Source organism: Podarcis raffonei, chromosome 15 (genome assembly GCF_027172205.1).
Source record: "Podarcis raffonei isolate rPodRaf1 chromosome 15, rPodRaf1.pri, whole genome shotgun sequence".
Lineage (NCBI taxonomy): Eukaryota > Metazoa > Chordata > Lepidosauria > Squamata > Lacertidae > Podarcis > Podarcis raffonei.
The window spans coordinates 32,563,005-32,583,394 of record NC_070616.1 but is presented as its reverse complement, the minus strand read 5'-3'; the positions used below and the strand labels follow the sequence as shown (position 1 = coordinate 32,583,394).

The 20,390-nt window shown below is 44.3% G+C and overlaps 1 protein-coding gene across 3 annotated transcripts; it reads left to right on the top strand.

Moving 5' to 3' along the window:
• Positions 1-133: 133 nt before the first annotated feature.
• On the top strand, positions 134-20,379 carry SIAE (sialic acid acetylesterase). Of its 3 annotated transcripts, none has more exons than XR_008327681.1 (11): positions 134-770; positions 3,494-3,652; positions 4,827-4,999; positions 5,987-6,125; positions 6,627-6,810; positions 8,344-8,453; positions 8,947-9,080; positions 10,581-10,735; positions 12,528-12,723; positions 13,675-14,281; positions 19,949-20,379. XR_008327681.1 is itself a non-coding variant. In XM_053366483.1 (11 exons), the coding sequence occupies exons 2-11, from the start codon at positions 2,392-2,394 to the stop codon at positions 13,909-13,911; spliced, it is 1,533 nt and encodes a 510-aa protein (XP_053222458.1). In that variant the 5' UTR covers positions 134-770; positions 2,277-2,391; the 3' UTR covers positions 13,912-15,276. The 3 variants fall into 3 exon arrangements, 2 of the variants coding, with proteins under 2 accessions (XP_053222458.1, XP_053222457.1); XM_053366483.1 differs by lacking the exon at positions 19,949-20,379 and adding an exon at positions 2,277-2,437 and having other exon boundaries at positions 13,675-15,276; XM_053366482.1 differs by lacking the exon at positions 19,949-20,379 and having other exon boundaries at positions 13,675-15,276.
• The last annotated feature ends 11 nt before the right edge of the window (positions 20,380-20,390 follow it).

The following is a 20,390-nucleotide window of genomic DNA, read 5'->3' as shown; positions in this document are numbered from 1 at the left end:
CGGGGCGGAGCGGAGGCCGGCAGACGCCTCAGGGGTTCGCGAAGGCCTTACGCAACAAAGGGCGGCGGCGTCACGCGACGGCCCCCCACAGCCGCCTCAGCCCCGCAACATCCGGGGATTCAGGGCCGCGGCCTAAGCTGCGCCCTGTGGCGCTCGGTGGGGAGCGGGCAGGTAGAAAGCCGCCGCCCGGTGCGCCCCGTTAGGGTGCCGCGGCTGCCCAAGGGAGGCTCGGGCGCCAGCGCCTGGTAGGCCGCGAGCTAACTCTGGGCCAGCCGCGCACCTGAGCAGGATTGTTGTGAGCAATCCCATAGGTTGCTTCGGTCTTGGGGAGGAAAGCCCGGATAAAAATAAAATGCAAAGAGATTGTTCTGGCCGAAGGGGTTAAGAGGCTGTGGGAGCCCAAGTCCCCATCTGTCATAAAGGACTCTTGAGCCAAAATCATCCTGCGCCATAGCCTGAAGGTTCTGGAATAAAGTTGTTGAAGCCTTGGACTCTCCAGAAGAAAGGCGGGATATAAATGCATGGTTAAATCAAGAGTAATGCTGACATATTTTACCCATTTGACATTATGGGATTTGTAGAGACAGTCGGAATTGCTATGTACCTTCATCCTTTGCTCAACAGACCATTCTTTGCTAATGGCGTCCAGGTAATTTCTCAGGAGCAATTTCAGCAAGTGCTTTTTTAAAAACACACACATTATAAAATAATGGAATTGGAAAACAGGTCACTAATCCCCAGTGTACTGCTCATTACAAGTAATCTTGCAAGTAAGTATAGACACGTGCACAATAAGAGATTATTCCTGAAGCCCAAATTTGGGGAGTTGTGTACAGTGGTGCCTCGCAAGACGAAATTAATTCGTTCCGCGAGTTGTGTCGTCTAGCGATTTTTTCGTCTTGCGGAGCGCGGATTCGCTGGGTATTAACGGCTTTAAGAAAAAGGAAGCAAACTCACAAGACGTTTTCGTCTTGCGAAGCAAGCCTATAGGGAAAATCATCTTGCGAAGCAACGCAAAAAACGAAAAACCCTGTCATCTTGCGCATTTTTCGTCTTGCGAGGCATTCGTCTTGCGGGGCACCACTGTATATATTTCTGGTAGGGATGGTGGGAGCCCCTCCACCCGGTAACATCCGAGGTTTTTAGGGCCTAAGCTGCCCCCTTATGGTGCTTGGTAGGGAGCGGGCAGGTACAAAGCCCCCGACTGGTGTGCTCTGTTGGGGTGCCAGGGGTGCCCAAGGGAGACTCGGGTGTGAGTCCTTGTTAGGCCGTGGGCTTCCTCTGGGTCAGCTGTGCACCTGAGCCTCTCACAGAGTTCTTGTGAGCAATCGCATACATTGCTTTGATCTTGGGGAGGAAAGGCCAGATAAAAATAAAATGCAAAGAGATTTTCTGGCCGAAGGGATTAAGATGCTGGGGTTTTTATTATTATCTGTTATTAGTACTTTGTTAAATTTAAAAATGAGGGGAGAGACTGGGGGGAGCCCAAGTCCCCATCTGTCATAAAGGACTCTTGAGCCAAAATCATCATTCACTTATTATAGAAATTATAGAAACCATCAATTCTAGCACCCGGAAGGCCGCCTAAATTATATAATTTGGTATTTGAATGATTTGTATTAGAAATTATATTATAATTTGGCATTGTTATCATGAAGCTCTTATTGGATTGTTGTAATTGAAAACTCATAAAAAATATTATCAAAATCATTATTCACCATAGCCTAGTTTAGGCTCTGAAGGTTCTGGAATAAAGTTGTTGGAAGTTGTGAAAACCATCTTGAGCTCTACAGAAGAAAGGTGGGATATAAATGTGTTGTTAAATCAAGAGTAATATTAACATATTTTACCGATTTGACATGGGATTTGTAGACAGCCGATAGTTGCAATGCTATGTACTCCTGCAATCCTTTGCTCACCAGGCCATTCTTCGCTAATGTGTCCAGGTAATTTCTCAGGAGGAACAGAAGTCTAGACGTGTGCTCAAAAGCTCTGCAAGAGGCTACTCCTGAAGCCCAAATTTGGGGAGTCGTGTATATATTTCTGGTAGGGATAGTAAGAGGCTTAGGTAAGAAATGTTAGGCTACGATACTGCAAAGGCTACCTATTCCTATCTGTGGCAGACCGGAAGCCACATGGCTGAATAAAGCAGAAATCGTGTTATATAGCATTCCAGCTGGTGGAGGGCATTTATTAAAGCGTGCATTGCCTTTTCTGTACTAACGCTTTCAAATGGAAATCATGCCCCACCCCCACCCCCTTTTTTTTGGCCCCAGGTCAGTTGTGAGATCACAAGGAACCTCGCCTCTTTAAGATAAACTGGCTGCTGGAATTCTGCACGCCCTAGAATCACGTGCTGTTACTTCCTGCTTTTGTTTGGTCAGAGGGGCCATGGCTTCTTCCGTGCTGCTTGTGTTGCTGTTGGTTTGGAGGGCAGGTGAGTGCGGAGGGCGGGAGCTGCCCCTCACAGGAAAATGTCCTTTGCTAGTAGACATGTACACAAATGGGCTAGAGGGGAAATTTGAAACGGCAGCAACTGTATTCACATTAGTCACAGAACTTTCATGTTTATTCACCTTCCTATTTGAATCTCCTGATGTGAAGGGATTGCAGTTCTTTCAAAAAACAAAACTAATAGCAAGGACAGAGAGAGGTTTTTTGTGGGAAGCGTTGGAGCACAACAACCAGAACCGTGATTCCTAGCACAATAAAAAAATTGTGTAACTGTCACTTTTTTTTTCAGTGTAACTGTCACTACCCTGTGCTTTCAGCATTTCACTTTCCTCTCATCACACTTTTCATATTAAGTCAGGGGCTTAATATTAATAAAGCAGTTCAGATATTGCTAGCCGGTGACTGGAAACAGGTTTTTTGTTTTAAACTTACTGGATTTTCCCTGGAAAGAATGTATCTGGATTAAAAGGGGATAATTTATGGGGTGGCCTTTTGATGCCAATGTGGATGCTGGGAAAAGTTGCATGCAAGGTTTCAATAATAGGTTTATGTGTCTGTGTATAATATTGCAGATATCCAGCTAACCAGCTTCATCGGGTTTTTTGATGTGAATGTAACATCCCATACCATGCTTCCTTTCGTTGTGTTTAGTTTTTATGTGTTTGCCTCATTAAGTTGTATTTTGTTATTTGGGTTATATGGCTAATAATTCATTAAAAAATACTTTCACCAAAAATATATATGAAAAAGCATACTGGGGAGGGGTTCTCCAAAAAGTCAAAAGAAGCATGCATATGAAATATTTTCTTGAAATCTAAGAACAATTCAGGGTGAAGAAAAGTAAAATGTCTGAGGATCTGTTCCTCTTTTCACTAACAGACTTGGCTTCCTTGACAACCTGATACAGACTGGCAGCTGTTTCTGCAATCAGAAAAAATCTAACTGTTGATTGGCTGCAAAGCAGCCCATTTCCCACAGGAACATTCCAGAGAAACCCCAACTACTAACAAGAATGTCATGACATTTTGTGTTCTCCCAGGTGCTACGCTTCGTCTTGCCTCCTATTATGGCGATCACATGGTACTGCAGAAGCAACCAAGTCAGGCCGTCATATGGGGCTATGGGGATCCTGGCGCCAACATAGTAGTGACTGTTTCTAAGGATCGCAACGTTATGGAAAAAATGACAGACATTAAAGGTAAAAAAGGCAGATTCAAGTGGTGGATTCAGAGCCAACAAAAAGCAGAATTGTAGTTTTTACACATTGCTTCCTTAAATTCTCAGATATGTTGCCAACAGATGTGGTAATGACCACCAGCTTGGGTGGCTGTAAAAGAGATTAAGCAGATTCATGGAGGATAAAGCTACTAGCCATGGGGTTGCATCCAACTATGTATTATTGCTCCATGTTTTTGTTTTACAAACCACCTTGAGAATATTTTTAGATGTTAAAGGTGGCACCAACATATTTCATCTAAACAAATATTAGCTTCAGTTTCGGAGGCAATATGTCTCTGAGCACCAGTTGCTCTGGATCACAAGTGGGAGAATGCTATTATGCTTATGTCCTGCCTGTGGGCTTTCCAGAGGCATCTATAGGCCACTATGGTCATGGCTCTTGGTCTGATTCATTTGGGTTCTTACATTCTTAAAGTATATAAAGCTTGCCCCACTGCCCAATCCTAACACACAGTCTCCTGAACGGCACAACTTTATTTGACTTCTTTGTGCCTCTATTGCATACTTCTGTGAGTACCAGTATGGTACAGGGATCCCATAAAGAGGGAATGTTTCTTGTGACAAAAGTTAAGCATTGATAAAATGGAGGAATCGTTGGTCCGAGATTCTGGCAATCTGTTGGCTTGGTTTAGGCATGTATACTTTCCTTGGAACAGATTCCATATGATAATAAGCCTGAGATCTTAGGTGTCCTTTTTATGTTGAGATTCGTAGAGACACCATTGATCCTTTGCTGAGGAGGCTCGGCGATCTTTCAGACAAGTCTAAACTTAATTCTCTCCTCTTAGGCAAAGATCCTAAGACGACCTGGCCGGTAGCCAGATTCTGCGCCTAGATTTGTAGGCACAGATCATCCTCTAGAATAAAATAGCTTACTAGGGAAATGCTGAAATAGCACTTTGGGGTGCCTCAGGGTCAACTTTTTATGGTAGCCCAAATCTCAGTTGTACAGGTGTATGTATATATCTCAATTTTAATTCATGAGCTATTGCTGCAATCTGCTCCAATTGTATATTTTATCTTTATGAACGCTGTTTTTATTGTGTTATGTTATGTGAGCTAGTCTTTGACCATAATAAATTATCTATCTAAGCCTGAGATCTTTGTAAATTCTCCCCCCCCCCCAAAAAAAGGCTCTGGGATCTGGAAAGTACTCCTGAGTCCTATGGCCCAAGGTGGCCCTTTCAATATACACATACGGCAATACTGGACGGGACAGGTATCAAATGTGACGTTGAACGATGTATACTTTGGAGATGTCTGGTTTTGTAGTGGACAAAGTAACATGGAAATGACAGTTTCTCAGGTAAGCCACATCACTATAGAGTGCAGCATATGCTCCATTGGGAGGAAAAGTACTGATAAAGGCCAAGTTCGGACAATATGCAAAGCCATGATTTCTGTTGCTTATGCAGGGGTGGGAAACGAATGACCCTATAGATGTTGCTCAACAACAACTCCCATCATCTCTGACCACTGGCCATACTGGCTGGGGCTGATGAGAACTGGAGTCTAACAACATTTGGAGGGCTAGAGGTTTCTACCCTTGAGCCAAACCTGAGCCTGCCTCCCAAACTTTGATTTTATTGTTGCTGACAAATCCAGATCTGAAACCATGGGTTCAGGCTTTCTTTCAGGTTTGCTATTATGTCTGAATTCACAGGTTGCAATTAGGGCCATTGCTTTGCTTCAGGAGGTTGCTGCACATGCAAATGGGAATGAATTTGATAAGCTTACAGGCTGACGGCTAAATGTAGATTAGAAGACAACACAAATATTGTGCTTTTGTGTTGTTCAGCCACTCCTCTGACTCAGTCAAGGCAGGGGATCCTGCCTTCTCTCCGGGCTGAGGGGATTGGGTGGGCTCGTTTGTCCTAGTTTCTGAGTCTCCCAATAGTGACTCCTGCTCCAGTCGGGCCTCAGGGACCTCGTTTTCTAAAGTTGCTTGTTGTAGCTCAGTTGCCAGATCGACTCCCTCCCCTCCTCCGTTTGCTTCCATATCCTTCCCATGCCAGGTACAGTCGACAGACCATTCGTGAGTGTGCAGGCTCTCCATGTTTCTTGTATCTTCTACTTTTGGTTTGAAATAGTATAAGATTTTGGCCTTCTTTTTCCTTGGGGGGGGGGGGGTTTCTGCAGCTTGTGTAAGAGAAATTCCCAGTTCTTTATAACTCTTTCTTATGAGTACCATCCCCGGACTAGATTTGGGTTACTTTGTCCTGTCCGTATATTTGAGGGCTTTGTTTTGAATTTTGCTTACCTGTATTTCAGTAGAATCTGCCCTGTTTCCTAGATATTCAATGCCAGTAAGGAGCTTGCAGAGGCTTCCCATTACTCACTCGTCCGTGTGTTTTCAGCCGGTCTTGTCCAGTCTGAAGTGGAATTGCAGGACCTTGCCAGCGTCAGCTTGCCGTGGTCTATTCCAACAGCCAGTAAGAGCCTTTTTTTAAAAAAAAGCAATACCTCCGGCAAACCATCTGAAGCAGAGGTTTTGAGTGTGTTCTGTCAAAAGCAGGCATCTTCTGTTTGTGGTTTGGCCGGTGGAGTAAGAGTTGAACAATTTTCCTTCCTGAACTGTACCATGGACTTCAAGGTAAAAAAAGACCTTGAAGATTTAATTAATGGAAGCAAGCATCTCAAATATCTCCGCCGATCAACGGGCACTTTCATTCTGGCTCAGATACATGATGATCCACACAGCCTGCTACACAGTTTCTGAGAGTGGCCAACATTAGCTGCTTCAGCAGAGCATGTAGTAGTTCTTCAGTATTCCATTCCCTTATCTATCACAGCTGTACAATGGCTAATATATGAAAATACAGCAGCAGAAATTATTTTTGTAATACAGCATTTAGTTGTATTACATTTAGTTGCATTATTAGTTTGCAAGTTTGTATATGCTCTAAAGTTTCTTTTAACATTGCATTGAACAGAGAACCTTGGCCATGGAGACTTCAGTTACTTCTCTGCTGTGTGCTGGCTCTTTGGCCGGTATTTGTTCGAGAAGCTCAAGTATCCCATAGGACTGATAGACTCCTCCTGGGGAGGGACACCAATAGAGGCCTGGTCTTCCAAGAGGGCACTGCGGGAATGTGCAATCTCAGGATACTCTAAAAAGTAAGGAGGGTTAATGACAGTATGCTCTGTTCCTTCCAGCCGTGTTAGACTGGTTCCTCAGTACACTGAATGCTTTCCACTATTACAGAATATTGTGTGCTCACTGGCTTTGCAGCACCTCTTTCCTGTGCGGAAACAGCACACAAGCATCCACACAACCTGCGGTCCTGCAGATGGTGTTGGACTCAAACTCCCATCTTCCTTAACCATTGGCTAAGCTGATAGGAGTTGGAGTCAAACAACATCTGGAGGGCTGCAAATTTCCCTACCCCTGGCGTAATCCCATTTGGCACCAGAAAGGCAGTGGAATGTGCCTGACTTGTGCCTAGTTTCTTACAGGTCGGATGAATAACCTTAGACCCTGCAATCATTAAGATAGGAATGTAAGAAGAGTATACTTCCCCCGCCCAGAAGCCAACCAGTTACATTTAGGAGGTCCCCAAGCAGGACACAGGGACATTAACCACCTACTTCTTTCCTCCATCACCTAGTATCCAGAAGCATGTTGCCTCTGATCCTGAAGGCAGCAGTGTAGCTCTCATGACTAGAAACCATTGATAACCTTATCCTCCATGAATTTGTCTTAACCATTGGCACATATTGTGGAAATATGGGGCACGGGTGGCGCTGTGGTCTAAACCGCTGAGCCTCTTGGGCTTGCTGATCATAAGGTCAGTGGTTCAAATCCCTGCGACACACACACTTGATCTTAGCCAAAAGGCCGAGAAGCGAGAAGTGAGCTCCTGTTGCTCTGTCCCAGCTCCTGCCAACCTAGCAGTTTGAAAGCACACCAGTGCAAATAGATAAATAGGTACCACTGTGCCGAAAAGGTAAACAGCGTTTCTGTGTGCTCTGGTTTCTGTCATGGTGTTCCATTGCACCAGAAGTGGTTTAGTCGTGCTGGCCACATGACCTGGAAAAGCTGTCTGTGGACAAACACCAGCTGCCTCAGCCTGAAGCAAGATGAGCTCCGCACCCCATAGTCACCTTTAACTGGACTTAACCGTCCAGGGGTCCTTTACCATTTTTATTGAGGAAGCATATTCCATGACCTGGGAAAGCCAGTGTTTTCTCTTGGTTTAGTTCTAACATGGTTTAAAGGGTTCAGTCCTTGAACATGTTATCGGCATGAAAGCTTTTCTACAGTTTTGCTGTTTTATTCTGACAGTAATGAGAGAGGTATATGTAACAAGATATTTGCACAAATAGGATGAGTTCAGTGAGGGGCATATTTTCTCTGAGGTGTACAGATACCATGACAAAATAAATGATTTTGCTAATGTATTCTACTTTATGAAAAACCATTGAAACATTTTTTTAAAAGAGTTACGTTTAAAAGCCTCTGGTAAGACATATATGACCAGGACAGCTTCAGAAAAATGCAATAACATAGCCTGAGCTGTGTAGATGTGTGCTTAATCCTTCAGCACTCTCTGATCACAAATATTCAGAAAAGTGCTTCACCAGCCGGAAATCAAGCATTGGCTGCTTGCTGTAAATTCTTTTCTAATTGGTCAATCTCATATGTTGCAGGGCTGCTTCCTTATCCATTGATTCTGGCCCCAAAGTGTTATCGGTGCTCTGGAACGCCATGATTCACCCTTTTCTCAACATGACCCTCCAAGGTGTTATTTGGTATCAAGGTAGGTATTAATAATAATAATAAAATTATTATTTATACCCCTCACACCTGGCTGGGTTTCCCCAGCCACTCTGGGAAGCTCCCAACAGAAGAAGAAGAAGAAGAAGAAGAAGAAGAAGAAGAAGAAGAAGAAGAAGAAGAAGAAGAAGCAATAAAACATATAACATTAAAAACTTCCCTAAACAGGGCTGCCTTCAGATGTCTTCTAAAAGTCAGATAATTGTTTCTTTCCTTGACACCTGATGGGAGGGCGTTCCACAGGGCGGGCACCACTACTGAGAAGGCCCTCTGCCTGGTTCCCTGTAACCTTACTTCTTGCAGGGAGGGAATCGCCAGAAGGCCCTTGGCGTTGGACCTCAGTGTCCGGGCAGAATGATGGGGGTGGAGACACTCCTTCAGGTATACTGGTAGGCCCCACAACAGAGTTGAGCAGGCATTGTGTCACTATAGTTACCCCATCTGGGCTGTTTCCTGCTTTGTGTGCCCTACTACAGGTGAAGCGAACACCCTTATAGACACCAGTCTGTACAACTGCACATTTCCCGCACTCATAGAAGACTGGCGGAAAGGCTTCCACGAAGGGTCTGATTGGCAAACTCAGCGGTACTTTCCCTTTGGCTTTGTCCAGGTAAGTGGCCGTAGGGTGGTGGCTTGAGCCCTGAGCTATCAGCTTTGAGACAACTGCAGGAAGGCAGCACTTTGTGCAAGCAATGGGAGGCGTTATCAATTTGTCTCCCATCCTAGCTATTTCCTATGTCTTGCACCACAGCTGAGTATTTTCTCACATTTGTCTTCGGACCTCAGCCCCCTCCCCAATACATATTGTGTAGAACCACTCACTCCATGTCCTGACATGATCACATTGCGGGTTTCTCAACACCCTTCAATACTGCTGGTGGTTAAGTGATTCTACAAATGATGGAAGACAGGGTGGTAGGCTTTGGAATGTGGATGCCATTTTTAGGAGCAAGCTTGAGTCTTGGATAACAGAGTACAGTGGTGCCCCGCAAGACGAACGCCTCGCAAGACGGAAAACCCGCTAGACGAAAGGGTTTTCCATTTTGGAGGCGCTTCGCAAAACGAATTTCCCTATGGGGTTGCTTCGCAAGACGAAAAAATCTTGCAAGTCCCCGCGGGTTTTTTTCGCTTTCCCCCCCTTTTCCTAAGCCGCTAAGTCGCTTATCAGCTGTTCCGCTGATAAGCCGCTTAACAGCTGATCGCTGAAAGCCGCTAGACCGCTGTAGCGCTAATCCGCTAAGCTGTCAATGGGCTTGCTTCGCAAGACGAAGAAACCGCTAGACGAAGAGAATCGTGGAACGGATTCTTTTCGTCTTGCGAGGCACCACTGTAATTCAGGTGAATTTTTTGTGTGGCCTTACATCTCCGATGTCTTTCCTTAGCAATATGACAGTGACGCCTTTGTCTATGTCTATAACGCAGAAGCAGCCTGTGGGTCTATTGCAGCCAGCCAAGTCGCCTGCCCGTTCATGATCTGGTGTGTATGTGATGTGCGTATGGTTCACAGTGTGAGCATCTATGGAGTAGCCATCACCACCACTGGCATGCCCTTCCCACAGGGTATGCAAGGTGCTGATGTGGTCCTCAAGTCTGGAATAGCTAACCCCCCATGCTGTAGAAAACTCTCCCTTCTCTGTATCCTGGATCAGAAGGCAGGTTCTGGGTCTGCTGCGGGAGATATTTCCAGCAGTGCTTCCTTTTCTGCTGGCATTTATTGCTTCTCCCACCACTGCCATAACTGTGATCCCAAAATGTGTAGGTGTCCTATTTTCCGCAGTCTGTATGTTCCTGATGGGCAACATGCACACTGTTTGCTTAGAGTTGTTATTCTGATTCAACAGGCATGGCTTCCCTTAAAGAATCTTGGGAACTGTAGTTTGCGCAGGGTGCTTACCTCACAGACCCACATTTCCCAGCAGCCTTAACCATCAACAACTCCTGAAATTCTTTGTGGCCGCTAAAGTGGTATAAGAATGCTTTAGATGTACGCTGTGGATGCTGTCATTAAGCCATGTCTGTCTGCAGGAAGCACAAACAAAAATAATTCTATGACATCCACAGCTGGAGATAGGTTTCGTCTCAGAATATCAAATGTTGTTCTGTGTTGCAGTTATCTACAGTTCGCTCTAAGGAACATAATGACAACTTTGCACGTATCCGATGGCACCAAACAGCAGACTATGGCTTTGTCCCTAATAAGAAAATGCTCAATACTTTCATGGCTGTGACTATAGATCTTGGTGATGAAAGTTCCCCCTATGGAAGGTAAAGATATCCCACTTTCTTTCTTCATCCAAACCCGCCCAAACCATCCATAAAGATTTTCAGGTAGCCAAATCTCTTCTATAACAGAAGGCATCCGAAGATGGAAACCTTTGCCTCTTATTGGCCGGGAGTCTAAGATGACCTAGAATCTACACCAATGCTCTTCAGACAGGTGGAGGGAGGAGATGGGTAGCCTGGGAGGCAGAGGCATGATGCAGGGGGTGGGGGGGAGAGAGGGAGGAACAGTGGAAGGAGAGACGGGTACAGCTGCTGCCATACATGAGAACAGCTGCTGCCCCAGCTGGGTCTGGTCCAGCTGCTGGCAGAATGCAGCAGCTAGACTGGTGACTGGGAGTGACCACCGGGACCATATAACACCAGTCCTAAAGGATTTTCATTGGCTCCCAGTGTGTTTCTGAGCACAATTCAAAGTGTTGGTGCTGACCTTTAAAGCCCTAAACGGCCTCAGCCAAGTATACCTGAAGAAGCATCTCCATCCCCATTGTTCAGCCTGCACACTGAGGTCCAGCTCCGAGGGTCTTCTGCTCGTTTCCTCCCTGCGAGAAGCAAGGTTACAGGGAACCAGGCAGAAGGCCTTCTTGGTAGTGGCACCCTCCCTGTGGAACACCCTCCCCTCAGGTGTCAAGGAAATAAACAACTATCTTAGAAGACAACTGAAGGCAGCCCTGTTTAGGGAAGTTTTTAATGTTTGATGTTTTAGTATGTTCTGATATGTGCTGTGAGCCACCCAGAGTGACTGGGAAAACCCAGCCAGATGGGCGGGGTATAAATATTATCATTATTAGTTATTACACATAAGACAGGGAAGTGGTCAATGTGCAAGAGAAGCACGGCAGAAAAGGTAGGAGTAGATAGCATAGGGATCTGCCTTAAACTGAGTCAGACCATTGGTTCATCTAGCTCAGTAGTGTCTCTCGAGTGATTGGCAGCAGCTCTCCTGAACTTCAGACAGTACTCTGTTCTAACCCTGCCTGGGAATACTAAAGATAGAACCCATGATCTATTGAGTGGTATCCAAAGGACTTGTTCTGTTAGCACCCTAGACCCTCAAATCTGTTCTGGAGGGTAAGGAGAACACTCAGAACAAATTAAGGAGGCATGTGTGAGGAGGGGGAAGCTCCATTGTGCAAGCAGAAATCCTTGCCCATGGAACTACTTACTTAGCACTGCAGTGGCTACAACACTGAGTTATGCTCCTTCTATCTAACAGTAGATAGAAAAAGACAATCAGCTGAGAGACTGCATCAAGGACTTGATGAAAGAGCTTTTCATAGAGTTTTCTGATTGGTTGCTAAGTGGCAGCCTCTAATAAATTGGATTAAGCACTTTTGCTGTATTCTAGCATGTACTGCATAACTTGCTATCTCTTCGAGATTTTAGGGGGAGAATGGAATTACAAAGGGCATGGAGAAAGGGGCAGAGCCAAAGGATGGAGACTGTATAGAGATGGGGGTGAGGAAAAAGAAGATTAGGGACAGTGGCAGTAGGTGGACAAATAAGAGCTATTGGGGGGCATTGCTCAATCTCTTGCCCTCCTTCCTCAGGCAACTGTTATGAACCTACACAATTGTTCTCAGCTAGCATAACTTTTCTCTACATCCATGAAAGCTAAATGGGATTTTTATGAGAACTGGAAAAAATGGTTGGTTTTGTGTTTTGCACCCAGTACCTACCTTAACTCAGTAAATCTGCAGGGATGGGGACTGAACAGAACCCCAGTAGTAATCTCCTCCTTTCTTCGCTCCCACTACTGCTTTCCCTTGCTTTGCAGCATCCATCCTCGAGATAAGCAGACAGTGGCCTCTCGATTGCTCCGTGGTGCCTTGGCATTAGCGTACGGTGATAAAAGCATCGCTTTCCAAGGCCCATACCCTGAGAGAGTGGAGGTGGATGTAGCCCGCAAAAGTATCAATGTCTCCTATAAAGGAGATATCCTGCTTCGCCGCTTGACCAATAACACATTTGAGGTAAGAACCGCAGGGGAAAGGGGTTCTCTTTCTGCCATGTACCATGTGGGAAAAACACAGAGTTGTGCTGCCCATTGGACAAGCCGTTCATTCATCCAATTTACTCATTCCTGAATCCAGCAGCACCAGCCTGGTTTGTGTCCCATAAGAAAGAACAGACTGAATGGATGTGGACCTGCTATATTTCTATCCTTTATGTTTTTACCAATTCAGATAGCAATATTAGATGCCACGATTATATTATTCCCCTTAACTGGGCTTGTAGCAACTTCAGGAGTGGAGGAATAGGGTGGGTAAAAACCAATGGTTTTTTAAAAAAATAATAATAATAAAATTGATTTTTATTTAAATCGGGGGTTTTTATTTAAATCGGGTTTTTTAAAAATAAAATGCTTCTGGAGGAAAAATCTTTCTAAAGATAGTTTTTTATTTAAGTTACATTATTGTCCAAAGCCTATTCATCAGGAAATAAGGATTTGTTTTAAGTTTTTCCTGTGTGCTAAAACTCAGCCTAAGTTTTATTTTTAAAAATTGTTTAACCACATCAATTAACAAACATGAGTACATATGCTATAATGTTATTGTTTTAGCTAAATAAATTGTTTAAATTGTTATTAAGGAAATGACTATTTTTCTCCTTCCAATAAAGCACAGCTGAAAAGTTGTCCAAATATAAACAGTTAACTTATTAAACCTCACAATAATTTCATAGTTATCTGTCTGTGTATTTCTAATAGTATAACCAAATCTGTAATTTTTGATACATCAGCATGCCTGATCATGGCTCCACTGAATAATGTGTACTGTGGCCCAGAGTCTGGTGCCAAGTGCATCTTCCACAAGCTGAGAAGGAGCTACATGTGTTTAATGACTCTACCATTCTAGGGCTTTAGTTCCTAGGGCTTCATCTGAAGCAAGTTTGGGTAAGTCCTCTATCTCTCTCTTTGGCAGGTGTGCTGCTCTGCAGAGTCATTGTGCCATTGGAGCCCAGTATCCATTGCTACCAGCGCTTCCCACACAGTGATTCTGCACAACCCAGAGTGCCCAAATAGCACAGTCGGCCTCCGCTATGCGTGGAGTGAGTGGCCATGCGACTACAAGCTATGTCCCATTTACAACACAGAAGGATTGCCTGCCCCTCCGTTCATCACATTTTCGCAGAAGAACTCTGGTTGGAATATATCGTGAGCAGAAAGATGGGTGGACAATCTTATATTTTGGCCTCACAGGCTGCCGTATGAAGTTCTGAAAAATTGTAGTAGCAGATTATGTTTCTCAATGTAGTAAACCTCTCTGACAGAGAGAGAGAAAAACCTTAAAATTGGGGGTTGTGGTTGCTTACTCCTCAGAAAAGTTTATATAGAAGTTGCTGCTGGGGAACTTTCATTGCACTTAGCACCTGCATGAACCTTTAATGGTCCCTTCTTCACTGCCTGCTCTGAAGTTTTGCAGAAACCGCATCATCTTGGTGAAACAAGGCAAACCTGCTCAAAATTCTCTCTGTGCAGCTGTCCAAAGGAAAAGACCTAATTTGGACCACGGCTTCAGACTAAAACAGGTGTAGTGCTGCAACATAATACGTTTGTTTGCTGCTTCTAGAACATAGCTGAGTTGGCTCTCGAGGGGACTTTCTCTTGGGTTTCCCCTGCAGCTTTTGTTCCAGAACTACAATAAATTGTTCCACCTGGAGTAACACATACAACTCTATTCCACATAGGTTAAATTCTATATTGAAATGCCCTAATTTTGTTACCAGGCTTCTACTTTGAAAAAGGGAGTACGGTAACGTTAAAAGGTAAAGGACCCCTGGGCAGTTACCGTAAGTCCAGTCAAAGGTGACTATGGGATTGCGGCGCTCATCTTGCTTTCAGGCCGAGGGAGCCAGCATTTGTCCACAGACAGCTTTCTGTTTATCTACTTGCACTGGCATGCTTTCAAACTGCTAGGTTGGCAGGAGCTGGGACTGAGCAACGGGAGTTCACCCCGTTGCGCAGATTTAAACCGCCAACCTTCTGATCGGCAAGCCCAAGAGGCTCAGTGGTTTAGACCATAGCGTCACCCACATCCCCTGCCCCCCCCAAAAGGGAGTATTAGTATTTTTCTACTTATCACTATGAAAATCTTTGGCCACAGCCAGAAGCTATGGAAGTTTTTCCAGTAGAGGATTGTGATAAACTTGATTGACTTCACCACTTAAGTGGAACTTATTGCATGTCTGCTTTAGAGAAACAGAGAGCCAGCCTTTTGACTGCTGTGATCCTTGAATGCATTGTATAAACACAAAGTCTTCTGTATAACTTCCCCCCTCTCATATGCAGATTTTCATATACGCTTATTTTATTAAAACTCATACCTTTAACTCACTAAGATTTTGTTAATTGGGCCCAACTTTTTACAGCATGTGAGGGTAAATACTTTCTCTGGCAAATTGCAGCAGTTCAAACAGCTCTTTTCAAGCACAGCTTAAAGGAGTCAGTTCAAAAGTTGGGAATATAGCACTTTGGTTTCCTCAGTTGTGCCTTTAAAAATAAAATGTAGGAAATTAAATGCCAACAGTGTGTTGTTGTAATGTTGTACTTTTGAATTTAATAGCAAACAAAGTCAGAGAGTGCAGGAGTTAGAGATGGCCGCATTCATTCTATTCTGAGCGTATTACACCTATGTTAAAATTAACGCTTGCCGTTTTATACAGTCACAGTTTACATTTGCAGCTTGAGTGAGGTTGCAAACATGAGTTTGTGCATTTCTCATTACCCTAATGGATGTGTTTAGAGGCGTAAGTACTCTGATCTGGAAACAGAAGACTTAACACACGTTATACATTTGCACACACAGTTGCTAACCTATACATACCTCCTTAGAAAGTAGAATGGGGCTTACTCTCAACTAAGTGTATATAGGATAGCAAACTTTTGTTCCCTCCATAGAAGTTAGCACCACTGAACATAGTAGGAGTTCACAGTAAAAACTATTATATAAATATAATTGTGATTGCAATCAGAACTTTCTGGTGACCTGCGAAGAATCACACTACAAAAGATACACGATTTTAAATTTTTATTTTGGAAAATATTAAAAATTTTGGTAAAACTGCTGTATGCAATCCTGGGAGTAAGCTCCACTAAACCCAGTGGGACTTATTTCTAAGTGAATATGCACAAGATTGAGCTGCAAATTGTGAACGTGGCAGCCTTATTGACAAAACAGACAGAAGATTTAACCTCAGCAAATCCTGACTCTTGTGATGTGTGACAAATAACAAAATAAAGAATGAAATAGTTAGCAGTGGGGCCAAAATGCCCCCAAATGCAAAAGGCACAGCCAGCTCAGAACTTATGGAAGATAAGCTGAATGACCGTTACTTTTATTTTTAAAACATGAATAGGATTCCAGAGCAGTGTACAATTTAGTGGGCACTTTAATTAACTTGTTTAACGGGGTTCTGCATAGAAATGCCACTGTATTTTCACACTTTGATCCTAGCATTTCCCCCCACACTCGTTATGTTCCTCTAATGTTTACAAGTCGGTGTACAAAGTGGCACACTATTCTTTGTTATTATTTATTCTTCATTTCTTAACCACCCACCTCGGTGAGGTCCCAGAGCAGATTGCAACAATTTAAAACTACAGTGTTAAAAACAGGTTGCTGTATTTATAAGGACTCTTATAAGGTATTAGTGACTTTGTTTCTCAACTCCATTATCTAATACTTAAGTGGTTATACAATGCTTGAAAGGAGAGGAGCTGGGAGAGCTTCCAGACTGTTACTAATTTCAGGTGGGATGCAATCATATGCCCACAAATGTGAATAAATTCATAATACCGTGGTACCTTGGTTTAAGAACAGTCCTGTTTGCAAACAATTCAGTTTATGAACTCCGCAAAACCAGAAATAGTGTCCAGGTTTGAGAACTTCACCTTGGTCTAAGAACAAAATCCAAACGGTGGAAGGGCACTGGCTGTGGGAGGCCTCATTAGGGAAAGCGTGCCTCAGTTTAAGAACCGTTTTGGTTTAAGAACGGACTTCCGGAACGGATTACGTTCGTAAACTTAATCAGTGTGGTGTAGTGGATAAGAGCGGTAGACTCGTAATCTGGGTAACCAGGTTCGTGTCTCCGCTCCTCCACATGCAGCTGCTGGGTGACCTTGGGCTAGTCACACTTTGAAGTCTCTCAGCCTCACTCACCTCACAGAGTGTTTGTTGTGGGGGAAGAAGGGAAAGGAGAATGTTAGCCGCTTTGAGACTCCTGAAGCGGAGTGATAAAGCGGGATATCAAATCCAAACTCTTCTCTTATTCTACCACTGTAAATAGGTCATCTGGAAGTGCCCTGGACTTCCCATTTGCTGGGAATCCACGCATAAAAGCATAAAAGACAGGTGGTCTGCTTTCAGATGCAGGAGCAACAATCCCTGGTCACTTCCACACAACCAGTTCACTGAATGTTCATCTTGATTTGTTTGCAAGGAGGTAACAGGATGTCCCATGGAGCAATTTTAATCCTGTACTTTTCAATCCAGTGTGTTTTCCCCTCACTTTCTTCAGCGCAAAGAAGTCCCGCAGAGTTCATTAAATCCACTTTAAAGGTGCACCCTGAACTGGACCACTTGAGGCAGAATCCCATCGGCCAAGTTGCAAGAGTAGAAGCACCCGGGGGGGCAGGGATTCTGTGGCCCTCAAGATGTTGCTGGACTCCGGGTCCCAAACCAGAAGAGCCAACAGCCAGGAATAGCCGTAGACCATGGGTAGGCAAACTAAGTCCCAGGGGCCGGATCCAGCCCAATCTCCTTCTAAATCCGGCCCGCGGACAGTCCACGAATCAGCATGTTTTTACATGAGTAGAAAGTGTGCTTTTATTTAAAATGCATCTCTGGGTTATTTGTGGGACATAGGAATTTGTTCATTCCCCCCCCCATATATATAGTCCCCCCATAAATATAGTCCGGCCCCCCACAAGGTCTGAGGGACAGTGGACCGGCCCCCTGCTGAAAAGGTTTGCTGACCCCTGCCATAGACCCACTTATTCCCCACTGCCTGGGTTAGGCACCTCTTCATGTGGACAAGGCACTCTGCCCAAGCTCAGGAACGCTTGCCCTCTCCTGCCCAACCTGAAGGCGACATCACAAAACGGCTCCCTGCACTCCTGTCCGTCTTATCTCCGCCGGCAACATCTGGGGTTTCAGAGTGGGCAGGTACAAAGCATTGGGCCGGTCGCTTACCTGAGCCTGCCTCGCAGGGTGGTGACACTCTTTTAACACCTGTGTGTGTTTACATGTTTGAAACTAGCTGCACTTGTTTCTCGAGATGCCTGCTTTGGCCACAGTGATAACATGACTGAGTTACGTCCCATTTAGAACCCCCTTTCTCCGTGGGGCTGCCATTGAAAAGCCCTTGGAAACTTCCGTGAGACTATGTTGCTGCGGCCAGATTGCTGATGAGCTGGTTATACAGAGGACAGAAAATATGTGTTAGGCTGGCTCCACTGGCTACCAACATTTCCTGGCACCATTCCATGTTCTGGTTATGACCCACAAGTCCCCTATATGGCTTGGGGCCCAGGTAATGTGAATAACCTTCCTTATTATTTATTGAATTTACCGCCCTATACCCAGGGCAAGTTCACAGAATAAATTCAAGATATAAAACCACAAAATACATAATAAAAATAAAAACCACAACCTAATAGCCCCCCCAATTTTTTTAAAAAGGGCATAGGATGTAAATCCTTACTTACTTACTAATTAATTAATTAATTATACTGCCCTTCGTCCGTAGATCTCGGTGTGTTTCACAGCATAAAAGTACAAGGTAAAAAAACAAAATACATATTTAAGAGAAGAACAGGAAGAAAGAAAAACAAGCCAGCTACTTTGAAGCTCTCCGGCACTAGTATATGCTTTTTGAAATGTGTATTTGTTTTCAGACAGGCTTTCTTCAGATTGTTAGCATTCCCTGAATGTTGGGCATTCATTATGAAATATATATAGAATCTTCTCCCCACTCCCTCTTTCTTTGATCATGATTGTTTAAGTTCATTTGTCTCTTGAGTAAATCTAAAGTATAGGTCCGAGGCAACGGCAATCAGAGAATCGGGGGGGAAACATCCTGGGTGTGGGTCGTTTTCCAAAAAGACAAGAGAAGCATGCATATGTCCTGAAAGAGATTTCAAGACTCTAAAAACAGTTCAGGGAGAAGAAAATGTCTGAGGATGTATTCTTCTCAGCAGCAGACTTGGCTTCCTTGGCAACCCGATACAAACTGGCAGCTATTTATGCAGTCAGGGAGGGAAATGTAACCGTTGATTGGCTGTAGAGCAGCCCATTTCCCACAGGAACATTCCAGAGAAACTAGTAACAAGAATGTCATGACATTTTCTGTTCTCCCAGGTGCAAAACTTCACTTTGCCTCTTATTATGGCGATCACATGGTGCTGCAAAAGCAACCAAGTCAGGCCATCATATGCAGTGCCGGATTTACGTATAAGCTGAACAAGCTATAGCTTAGGGCCCCACTCTCTTGGGGGCCCCCCAAAATTAAAAAAAACTGGATGTACATTTCCAAAATATACATCTAAAACAAGTAGAATGGCTTTAGATACCTATTAGGTCCATAAATTACCATATAGCATATATTCAGCACAAAAAATAGTGACAAATTGTTGTTGACATAGGACAGCTGGACATATAAAGGGCCCCATTACCTTCACAGTAGCTTAGGACCTCATCAAACCAAAATCCGGCCCAGAGGCTATGGAGATCCTGGCACCAACATAATATTGACTATTTCTCAGGATCACAATGTTATGGAGAATATGGCAGGCGTTACTAGGGCTTTAGGCTAAAACAGGTGTAAGGTAAAGGTAAAGGTACCCCTGACCATTAGGTCCAGTCGTGGACAACTCTAGGGTTGCGGCGCTCATCTCGCTTTATTGGCCGAGGGAGCCGGCATTTATCCGCAGACAGCTTCTGGGTCATGTGGCCAGCATGACTAAGCTGCTTCTGGCAAAACCAGAGCAGCGCACAGAAACGCTGTTTACCTTCCCGCCAGAGTGGTACCTCTTTATCTACTTGCACTTGACGTGCTTTCAAACTGCTAGGCTGGCAGGAGCAGTGACCGAGCAATGGGAGCTCACCCCGTCGCGGGGATTCGAACGGCCGACCTTCTGATCGGCAAGTCGTAGGCTCTGTGGTTTAGGCCACAGCGCCACCCATGTCCCTAAAACAGGTGTAGTGCAACATAATGCATTTGTTCATTGCTTCCAGAACAGAGCTGAGTTGGCACTTCAAAGGACTCTTGCAGCCTTGTTCCAGAGCTACAATAAATCGTACCTCGTAGAGTAACACATATGCCCAGGGATTTTTCTCAGCCGGAACTCACAGGAACTCAATTCTGGTTCCTCTCAGATGGGTGCCTTTGCCATTATAACACAAGGTAGGTGTTCATGGTGAGTTCCGGCACCATTTTCCCTAGAAAAATAGCACTGCATACACCTCTCATTGAAAAAGCATTAAGTGTACGCTGAAATGGTGAAAATGACCGGGAGGATCAGAACCAGGAAGATAAGAACTTTAATATGGAATGGGGAAAATTTCATAAGTTACCTTGGAGAACACTGCAAACAACTAAAAACATTGGCAGGATTGTTATAACTATGGCAAAAATCAGA

Coding starts and splice junctions, on each gene's coding strand:
- SIAE (XM_053366482.1), top strand. CDS start 710: ATGGAATTGGAAAACAGGTCACTAATCCCCAGTGTACTGCTCATTACA. Junction 771..3,493: donor CATTACAAGTAATCTTGCAA/GTAAGTATAGAC, acceptor GTGTTCTCCCAG/GTGCTACGCTTCGTCTTGCC. Junction 3,653..4,826: donor AAAAATGACAGACATTAAAG/GTAAAAAAGGCA, acceptor CCCCAAAAAAAG/GCTCTGGGATCTGGAAAGTA.